Here is a 10,644-nt window from a genome sequence, read left to right as displayed (position 1 = left end):
CTAATTTTCATGAAGGAATTTGCTCCAACAAATAAAATAAGTATCTCTTCTTAGTTACTAGAAAAGAAAACAACCGGTATTACCTAATCATCAGTCTGTGACCATGAAATTAAAATATTTACTGAAAGTATGATTAAAAGAAAAAAAGTCTTTAAAAAATATTAATCATTCTTATAAATTCACAGTAGAATCTCTAAGTCTGAATTTAAAACACTACTCAGTATTTGCTTAAGAAACACATTTAGACAACATGGCTTTTGACACATTAAAATCCTGTGGGAAAAACTAAGACATCTTTTAATTTTGCTTTAATATCAAACTAACAGAACAACTTAAAAATTAATTAAGAGCATGCGTTGGTTTGATTTAAGAAGTGCTTCTAAAATTTAGTCACCTAATTTCCTTTTAGGAGAAACTGTTCATCATCACAGATCTTTTCTAACTTAACTTTTGGAAAAGAAAATGGAAAATCAAACCCATAGCACATGGTTATGTAAGATACTTCCTCCTCAGGGTCAGGCAAAGAAGTGCTTTTGCCCTCTTCTAACTCGTTCATTTCAATAGATGATTCAACTGGTCCTGTAGATTTGAAGACTGCTCAACACTATAAATTAGGATAGAGAAAAAAGTTTATCTACACTGGGCATCTTGTCGTCATAGCAACCCCTCTATGCAATCATATTTTCTTTAGGCTTTAAATGTGGGGGCTATAAGTGGGGTCAGATTCATGACTGGGTGAAGAGATAGGGGTATATTTCTCTACATTCTTTGTTTGTAATGGTTTACTATCCCTGAAAGTACAATATTATATGTTCTCCCCAGAAAAATGGAGAACTAGATACTGGGAAAAAAAAAAAAACTGCTGTGAAGACATTTCATTGTGCAAATGATTTGCACAGAGTACGTGCACAAAACATATGCATAGTTCTGTTGAAGCTAAATATTAAAAATTTATTTTGGTCCACTGGCGGCGACCATACATGTTTAAAACATGAAGAAAAGATCTGTAAAGCCAATTATTATATAAACAATATTGCAAGGGACTGAAATATTCCACTTAAAAAAAATACACACACACAAACACACAAGTTTGTTCAATGACTGCAGCACATTTACTCTACTTAACAAATATTACCAATGTAAAAAGTTGCCTACTCCTTAAGGTTGGTTCTCTATACCCTATAACTTTTAGAAAGCCTGTGCTAGAAGTGAATTGACTTACTGCATGCCTTTGAAATATTCTTTATATTTTCAATGAGCTATCCTAGAACATAAATCAATTTAAGGGTCTATGTCAACCAGAGTTTTGTACTAATCCTAGGCCCAGCAGTGTAATTCCCCCCAGCTTGCTATAGTTAGGTGGCCCCCTACTCCTCTACCTTTGGGATTACTTACTTCTTCTGAATAGCTTCTTGCCTAAATCAGAAAAGGAAAGAGAAAAATAAACATAAGAAAATGTAGCAACCTAGAAGAAGTTATCTGTGGTCATATATATACATAGGAAGGACAAATTTCCAGCTTGTCACATTTTCTATTTCTGTCCATCCTATCCTAAGATTGCAATATTGAACCCCTCTTCACTATCTGAGTGCAGAGTTGCTGAAAAGATGGATTTTACACCTAAAGATGTAATAATACTCTATCAGAGTGAGGTATGTGGTCCAACCGACTATAAGGATGGCTCAAATTCAGTTTGGGTACGTGAGCTGAAGGGTCACATACCTGATAGGTACATAACCTAAAAATGAATGTTTTAGCTATTTATATATCAAGAGTTAAATTCCCAATCAGATATTTCCAATAGGTACATAAGTGTAATATCAACTGCATAAAATAAAAGCAAAATTAAGTAAGATGAAGAGTTAATTGTAATTTTGTCCAAAACTATAACAGAGAAGGGAGTCTCTATATTTCAGAATCTGCTGGATGATTTATACGCAGTTAGGGCTCATGGCAATTCATTCCAGTATTCTTGCCTGGAGAATCCCAAGGACAGAGGAGCCTGGAGGGCTCCAGTCCATAGCGTCGCAAAGAGTTAGACATGACCGAGGTAACACAATTTAAGTGACTTGGCACGCACATGGGAATGTAAAATAAAGATCACTGATGTACTCCATTCCCCAGGGAAGGTGCAGCCACTCTGGGAAAGCCCTCAGGCACAGACAGTTGACAAATACCACTTAAGTGCCCACCAAGTGCCAAGGGCTACTCATGTGTGTGGTCCTGGATGGGCCCTGGCCTTAAGGGGGTTTGCAGTCTCTCCTTCTAAGAAGCCCTCAAAATATGAGGGAGGTTCACAATCAGAGTGATTCCCACTCTGATCGCACCCTGTACACCAACTTCTTCTGCAGTCTCAGGCATCTATTCCAGGGGGAACATATCCTTGACTAATCCCCCCCCCTCCCCCCCACCTCCTGACACTTTACTCCTGGCTCCCGCCTTCAGGAAAATAAGCAAAAGCACAAAGGCCACAGGAAGCAGCCTGCAGAGAGTGACTGTGTAGCAAGCAAAGCAGGCACTGGAGAGCGCATACTCACTGGTACTGAAGATGAGTTGTTATTATTGCCATTTTTCTTAAACTCTGCATTAAAAAAGAGAGAGAGAAATAGAGCATTCCACTTCCCTGAAGCCACACAAACTGTGCACAAAAAACTCAAACCGTAACAGAAATTGTTTCTTACATCTTCTGAGTGTAAAATGGCATCTTCCTGTAGTACCATGTTTCGAGCTGCCTGACCTAGCAGCTGGAAGACAAAAATAAAATGGTAATAATCAAAATTTCCAAACTTCCTGTAATCTTCTCTCTGCAGCTGTTCTCCCAGGGCCCTCTCTCCTCCCCCTACTCTGCCACCCTATACAAATACAAACCCTCCGAATGTAAAGGAAGATAATTTCCCATTTGTTCATGTTGAAAACCCACTTCATTGTCACTGTGGCAGTGCTGGCATGGGCTCGACATCTGTTCCAAAGGCCATTGCCTGAGAAACCAAGTCCTCCAGAATGCTGAGCTTATTCATCAAGTGCTGGGAGGAAAAGTCTGCGAACACAAACTTTGGCTCCACAAGACCAGTGAGAACCTAATTTCTGACTCTCTAAGGCAAATTTGAGATTTGGAGTTGTTTGTGGGGAGGGAAAGGGCAAGAGTTAGAATAGGGCTTTAAAGGACAATGGGATGTGGCTGTTTAGAAATGGAATGAAAAACATAGATGTAGGGGGTGGGGAGGGGAGGAGGGTGCTCGGGAAAGACCTGGGAAGAAGTTTGGGATTCAAAGTGGGAAAGCACTATGTGAAGAATGGCCAGATGGAGCTGGGGAAGAGAAAAGAAAGGAGGAAGGTGGCAGTGGATTTTAATGAATTCACTGATAGCTGGGTCCTATGGTGGAGAGAGAGAAAGAGAGAGAGAGAGGCTGAGTGAACTCTGTTTCAGCTGGGTGGCCTGCACGGAACTGCAAGAATAAATCAACAGAGGTGTTCCACTTCCTGAGGCACCCTGTTACTGGCAGACATGAAGTCCAGCCATGAAAGGGCGCTCCCGTTATGTGTGTCTACCAATCTTCCCTGTTCCCTTGGGTCAGATGACTTCAAATTAACAAGAAACCAGCACTGATCCAGCCTCCCGACTTCTCTCCCTATAGCAACTTTTATTTTTCTTTTTAACTTTAAAAGTTAGTAAAATTTTACAGGCTTCTAAAGGCAAAACAATAAAATAAGAACTTCTATCCAGCCTCTTCCTCTCCTGGTATCTCTTCTCTATGCATACATATTTTTTAAGTTAGTTTTTGGTTTATCTTTCCATTGTTCCTTTATAAAACAATGGATATGTGTATATATTTTGCCCATCTTACATAAAATGTAACCTACCATATGCACTCTTCCACATCATGCCATGTTCACTCGATAATATATACTGAGATAGGCCTACAGCAATAAATATTGAATCTCCACCTGTTCTTTTAGAGCGGCCAAGCACTCCACTGTATAGATGTCTCATAAGATTATTTAACCAGTCTTCTACTAAAGACTCTGGGGCTGTTTCCAGTCTTTTGCTATTATATTAATAAGTAGTGCTAAAAAAATACCTTACATATCTTTTTGTATCTTTTTGCAGGCATATCTTTGGATAGACTCAGAATCTCGAATTGTGATTGCTGGATCAGAGGGTTTTAATTTTGCTACATATTGCCAAATCACCCTCCCTGTTAAGATTATACCATTTTGCATTCCCACCAAGTAGGAGAGTTCCTGTTTCCTCCCTGTGGCCACTTTTAAATGGCAAACTCCAAACTCCTACAGACAAGGGATGGTGACCAACAAATTGAAGATTCTAATAGTATCTTCCTCATTCATTCAACAAATATTTATTAAGTACTTATAAGCCAGTAAGAGACATAGCCCCCATCCTTTCAGGGCTCACAGGCTGGGATTACAGAGGACAAAGGTCCTACGATACCATGGGGTAGGTGCTGAGAGGATGCACTAGATGCCAGGGGAGTTTGAGGGCAGTGGTGACTAACACAGGGGAGGCGCTCAGGGAAGGCTGCCTAAAAGAAGTGATTTTTTTTTTTAATTCCTGATTTCACTATTTATTTATTATTCTTGGCTGTGCTGGATCTTCATTGCTACATGTGGTTTTTCTCTAGTTGCAGCGAGCAGGGACTACTCTAGTTGCAGTGCGTGGGCTTCTCACTGTGGTGGCTTCCCTTGTTGCAGAGCACAGGCTCTAAGCATGCAGTCTTCAGCAGTTGCATCTCCCAAGCTCTAGAGCTCAGGCCAATAGTTGTAGCCACAGGCTTAGTTGCTCCATGACATGTGGGATCTTCCTGGACGAGAGATCGAACCATGTCTCCTGCATTGGCAGGTGGATTCTTTACCACTGAGCCACCAGAGAAGCCCAAAAAAGTGACTTCTAAGCTGAGACCTAAAGGCTGGTGCTTAGAATTCAGAAGTATAATGTTACAAAAAAGTGGCATGATTAGATTGACTGTTTTAGCATGTGGTGAGCAAGATGGATTAGAAGGGGTGGGGGTGGGGGGTGCAGGCCTGAAGGCAGACAGATTGGTTACGAGAACATGGCAGTATTCTAGGAAAGTAATGAGAGTGACCTGAACCACAGAAGTGACAGTTTAAAAAGGCAGGGTGAGGGGCTTGAGAGTTATTCAGAAGATAGACCTGATGGGACTTGTGATGGCCTGGAATGCAGGGGCTGTTGGCATGTAGGACCAGGGCCTTTTCTATGATGACAGACATAATCATTGACATTGATGCATTATTTGTTTACATAAACCAGCCAGGCACCTAACATATTACCTAAGATCTCCAGTTTCAGTTTCTTTAAAGTAGAACATCTGAAACACACCTATAAAACAATCTGAGAACAGAAGCTTTGTACATTCCTATGAATTTTCCCCCCAGCTTGCTCATACTTATCTCAACACCCGTTTGTCTTATATTCACACAAAACAGCTTTGTTGAAGACTGATGAAGAGGGAAGCAATGCTCTGTGGGCTGAGAAGGACTGAAAATCTGTAATACTCCCATAACCTCAGGGCCTAGCAAAGGAAATGGCAAAAATATACATAAGTAACTATGTTGGTGGTTTAGTCACTAAGTTGTATCTGACTCTTGCAAGTCTATACACAGTAGCCAGTAGCCTGCCAGGCTCCTCTGTCCATGGGATCTCCCAGGCAAGAACACTAGAGTGGGTTGCCATTTCTTTCTCCAGGGGATCTTCCCAACCCAGGAATCAAATACGGGTCTTCTTTATTGCAGGTGGATTCTTGACCAACTGAGCTACAAGGGAAGTATTAAGTAACTATAGAAAAATGCAATATGGTACATGATAAGTATCATGTAAGAGATCTAGTAAAACGACAAGGCTGGTATGCGTGCGTGTGTGCTAAGTCGCTTCAGTCATGTCCAACTCTTTGAGACCCTGTGGACTATAGCCTGCCAGGCTCCTCTGTCCGTGGGATTCTCCAGGCAAGAATCCTGGAGTGGGGTGCCATGCCCTCCTCCAGGGGATCTTCCCAACCCAGGGATCAAACCCTCATTATGTCTCTCATTATGACTCCTGCATTGGCAGACAGGTTCTTAACAACTGGCACCACCTGGGAAGCCCAAAGTCCGTATAGATGAACTTATCTGCAAAGCAAATAGAGACACAGACGAAGATACCAAGGGAGGAAGGTGGAGGTAGGATGAACTGGGAGACCGGGATTGGCATAAATACACTACTATGTATAGAACAGATAACAAATGAGAACTGAAACATTTACTGAATGATCTGTGGTGACTTAAATGGAAGGAAATCCAAGGAAGAGAGGATATATGTATACATACGGCTGATTCATTTTTGCTGTACAGTAGAAACTAATACACCACCATAAAGCAACAATATTCCAATTTTTAAATAAATAAATAAAATATTAACCAATTTTTAAAATAAAGACAAAGTTCCAGCTTGAGAAGTGTATCAACTCTGTCCCAGAAAACTGGACTGGTTTCAGCTTAACTCAATCCATACCACTTACTGAGCACCCTATCTAAATCTACTACAGAAGAAACTCTTGTGAAAAATACACAAGGAGCTGGAACGGGAAGCAGCAAACCACATCAGGAGAGTCAACATGGTACTGTGGCTTTTTGACCACTTAATCCAGCTAGAGGCCACGAGAAGTGGCATCCAAGAGTGTGGGTTTAGAACCAGTATGCCTAGGTTTGAATCCTAGTACTACCCCTTCCCAACTACTGCATGAACTTGGACAAGTGAAACTCCTCTCTGTAAGAAAAGCACTTATTTTATCAGCGATTATGAAGGTTTATGAATTAAGCTACGTAAAACACACACATTAAAAAAAAAACAAATAACAGAAAAAGAATCTAAAAAATCATGAAAAGGAGAAGTATATATATCTACCACTAAAACTGACTGCAACCAAGGTAAAAGATGGAGCAGAGTAAGTTTCATAATTCTTATTTGGTAAAAGGCGACACAACAATTTTTCAAAACAGGTAAATTTTCCTCTGATGCATGAGGGTGTGCTCAGTTGTATCTGGCTCCTTGAGATCCTGTGGACTATAGCCTGTCAGGCTCCTCGGTCCATGGGCTCTTCCAGGTAAGAATATTGGAGTGGGCTGCCATTTTCTTCTCTAGGGGATCTTCCTAACCCAAGGATCAAACTCACAGCTCCTGCACTAGCAGGCAGATTCTTTACCACTGAATCACCTGGGAAGCCCTCTGGATCCTAAAATGAGTATACCACATGGAACTTCATACAAAGCATATCTGGCATCACCAGATCAATTACTTCAACAATAGTATTACGATAAACACATTTTTTATACAGTTGTTTCTTATAGCCACTATCAACAGAAACTAAGGACATAAGGTAAAAGCTAATTTTGTAAAGATCATTCTACCAGACCCTAAACTAACACTTTGAACATTCATATATGAAGGTGAAGACTGGCAGACATGCTTGCTAAAGGAACTATATAACTTAATGGAATAATAAGAAAATGATGAAATATGAGGAAAAGAAGAGTGGGGGAGAAAGAGTTGCTATTATGATAAAACTAAGTCAAAAATCAAATATACTTGTTGAAAATGAGTAGCTAAGATACACTGCTTTGGATTAATTATGAGCAAGACAATGGTCTACAGGAGAAATTCAGTTCAGTTCAGTTCAGTCGCTCAGTTGTGTCCAACTCTTTGCGACCCCATGAACGGCAGCATGCCAGGCCTCTCTGTCCATCACCAACTCCTGGAGTCCACTCAAACCCATGTCCATCGAGTCAGTGATGCCATCCAGCCATCTCATCCTCTGTTGTCCCCTTCTCCTCCTGCCCGCAATCCCTCCCAGCATCAGGGTCTTTTCCAATGAGTCAGCTCTTCGCATCAGATGGCCAAAGTGTTGAACAACCAGGACTGATCTCCTTTAGGATGGACTGGTTGGATCTCCCTGCAGTCCAAGAGACTCTCAAGAGTCTTCTCCAACACCACAGTTCAAAAACATCAATTCTTCGGCACTCAGCTTTCTTTTCTTTTCTTTTTTTTTACTTTTAAGCTATTTGTGTCTTTATATTGAAAATAGGTTTCTTATAGACAGCATGTAACTAGGTTTTGTTTTTAATAGAGTGTGATATTCTCTGCCTTTTCACGTGCATATTTATACTGGTTATATTTAGTGTTGCTCAGTCATATCTGACTCTTTGCAACCCCATGGACTGTAGCCTACCAGGCTTCTCTGTCCATGGGATTTCCCAGGCAAGAATACTGGAGTGGTTTGCCATTTCCTTCTCCATCAGCTTTCTTTATAGTTCAACTCTCACATCTATATGTGACCACTGGAAAAACCATAGCCTTGACTAGATGAACTTTTGCTGGCAAAGTAATGTCTCTGCTTTTTAAAATGCTATTTAGGTTGGTCATAACTTTCCTTCCAAGGAGTAAGCGTCTTTTAATTTCATTGCTGCAATCACCATCTGCAGTGATTTTGGAGCCCAGAAAAATAAAGTCAGCCACTGTTTCCACTGGTTCCCCATCTATCTGCCATGAAGTGATGGGACCGAATGCCATGATCTTAGTTTTCTGAATGTTGAGCTTTAAGCCAGCTTCTTCACAGGAGAAATTATAGAAACCTAAAGACTCTGTCCCCAGATTATTCTGCAAGCATATTTAAGATATCTTCCATTTTAAATAATCCAAATCTGGACATCTTACATGATACACCATGTGCATGGTTGGTCTCTGTAACAAAACGATGTTTTCCTTTCTCCTGGGTAAAAACCTAGAAGTTGAAAAGCTGGGTCATTAGACATATTTTGTTTGTCCAATCACCTGCCATATGGGCATTTGGATTGCTTCCAATTCGGTGCTATTTTGGATAAATGTCTATGAACACGTACAAGTCTCTGTGTGGACATATATTTTCATTTTACTTGATTGAATTCTCAGGGTACAATGGATAGGTCTTTTTTAGGAGAGAGCGTACACATACAAAGCTTGCTGGTGTGAAAAGCCATCAAACAATCCCATTCATGTTAGTAGCCAGAGGATGAGAAGAAAATCACGGCAAAGGAGAAAGCTAACAGAAAACCAAAAACGTGACCATAAAGACAAGTCAGAAAAGAATGAATGTGTGGACACACGATATAGAAGTCTTGAAGAGGGCTTCCCTGGTGGTCCAGTGGTTAAGAATCCCCCTTGCAATGCAGAGGAGGCCAGTTGGATCCCTGGTCGGAGAGGATCCCACATGCTGCATGGCAACTAGGCCCCTGCGCCACAACTACTGGGCCCACGCGCCCTAGAGCCTGTGCTCCGCAACAGGAGAGGCCACCGCAATGAGAAGCCTGCGAACCGCAAAAGCAGAGAGGCCCCTCACTCGTCCCAACTAGAGAAAGCCCCCAGTGCAGCAAGGAAGACAGCGCAGGGAAAAAGTCTGAAAGGAATCTGGGATGTTTAAGGCACAACCACGCGGAATCTGGGGGCCAAAAGGGACAGATCTTCACTAGAGACAACTCTGAGAAACAAATGAGGAACTCGATAGGATCACTATCTCATCCGCCTCCTAGCGCAATGTATGCTTTAAAGCACCGATTCTTATCCTTTGGTTTCTTCCCCACCCCATTCCCCTCCGCTCCCTCCTCGGCTCGAAGAACCAGTAGTCCTGTCCAGAGACACACCCCAGAGTGCAAAGCGTGCCCTCCGCGAACGAGCTCTCCTCTCTTCTCCGCAGTCCACGGACTACAATTCCCAGGATGCAATGCGGCCACCCCCACCCCCCCCACCTCCTTCCACACAGACAAGGAAGAAAAGAGATTCCCAGGGTACTAGGCCCAGAGAGATCACTCTTAGTTTACCTCGGAGCTCCGGGAGCCCTTCAGAACCTGCTTGGTTAGAGCGATCACGTCAGTACCACAGGTGTTCACTTTCTCCGTCAGAAGCCCCTTCACGGACTGACCGAATCGCGCTTGCGAATCTTGGGTCCCGGTCGCCATCACTTCGGTCAGTGAACGCCTCCCCAAGGGCGATGGCGAGTCGCCCAGGCCAAAATATGTACAAAGCGGAAGGAAAAGAGGTGGTGTCTTTTTTTTTTCCCACCGTGGGAAAAGGAAGGGACGCATGCGCCTAGCGGAGGTTGCGCTTTGCTCGCTTTAATTTAAAATACTCAGTTGATATCCTGAAGAAGACGCGGCTCAGGGAAACATCGACGAAGAGGATGGAGGACAATTTCAGTAAACCTATGGTTTAAAATCAAAAGGCGTAATGGATTACAGTCCAAATTCTGCCGGTTAGTTGTGTGACTGCAAATTCTTCAGCGTTTGCACCTTGTGTTCCTCATCTGTAAAATAGAAATAATAAAATTAAATCTCCCAAGCGTTCTGAGAATTAAGATCATTCAATTCAATTTTAACAAACATTTCATGAACGAAACGCCAAACGCTGTTGGACTGAGGATAGAAAAATGAGATGTAGCCCTTGTCTCCAGTAAACTCCCAGGCTGAAGAGACAAGTAAACAGAAAATCCAGGAGGAAAAAGCCAACAGAAAAAACTGGCAAAGTTCACAAAACAGGCAATTATTAAAGTAAATAAGATCGCCAATAGGTATGAAAAATGCTTAACCTCTCTAGTAATTTTCAGT

The 10,644-nt window shown here is 41.8% G+C and overlaps 1 protein-coding gene across 1 annotated transcript; it reads right to left on the bottom strand.

The window, feature by feature from the left end:
* Nucleotides 1-89: 89 nt before the first annotated feature.
* On the bottom strand, nucleotides 90-10,140 carry BORCS7 (BLOC-1 related complex subunit 7). The gene is made up of 5 exons (XM_065923243.1): nucleotides 9,862-10,140; nucleotides 2,682-2,744; nucleotides 2,538-2,581; nucleotides 1,396-1,416; nucleotides 90-604 (listed from the first exon to the last, which is right to left on the bottom strand). The coding sequence occupies exons 1-5, from the start codon at nucleotides 10,123-10,125 to the stop codon at nucleotides 553-555; spliced, it is 444 nt and encodes a 147-aa protein (XP_065779315.1). The 5' UTR covers nucleotides 10,126-10,140; the 3' UTR covers nucleotides 90-552.
* Nucleotides 10,141-10,644: the final 504 nt, after the last annotated feature.

Source organism: Muntiacus reevesi, chromosome 2 (assembly GCF_963930625.1).
Source record: "Muntiacus reevesi chromosome 2, mMunRee1.1, whole genome shotgun sequence".
NCBI classification, from domain to species: domain Eukaryota; kingdom Metazoa; phylum Chordata; class Mammalia; order Artiodactyla; family Cervidae; genus Muntiacus; species Muntiacus reevesi.
Note: the sequence above shows the minus strand (reverse complement) of the source record. Positions and strands in the feature narration are given on the sequence as shown.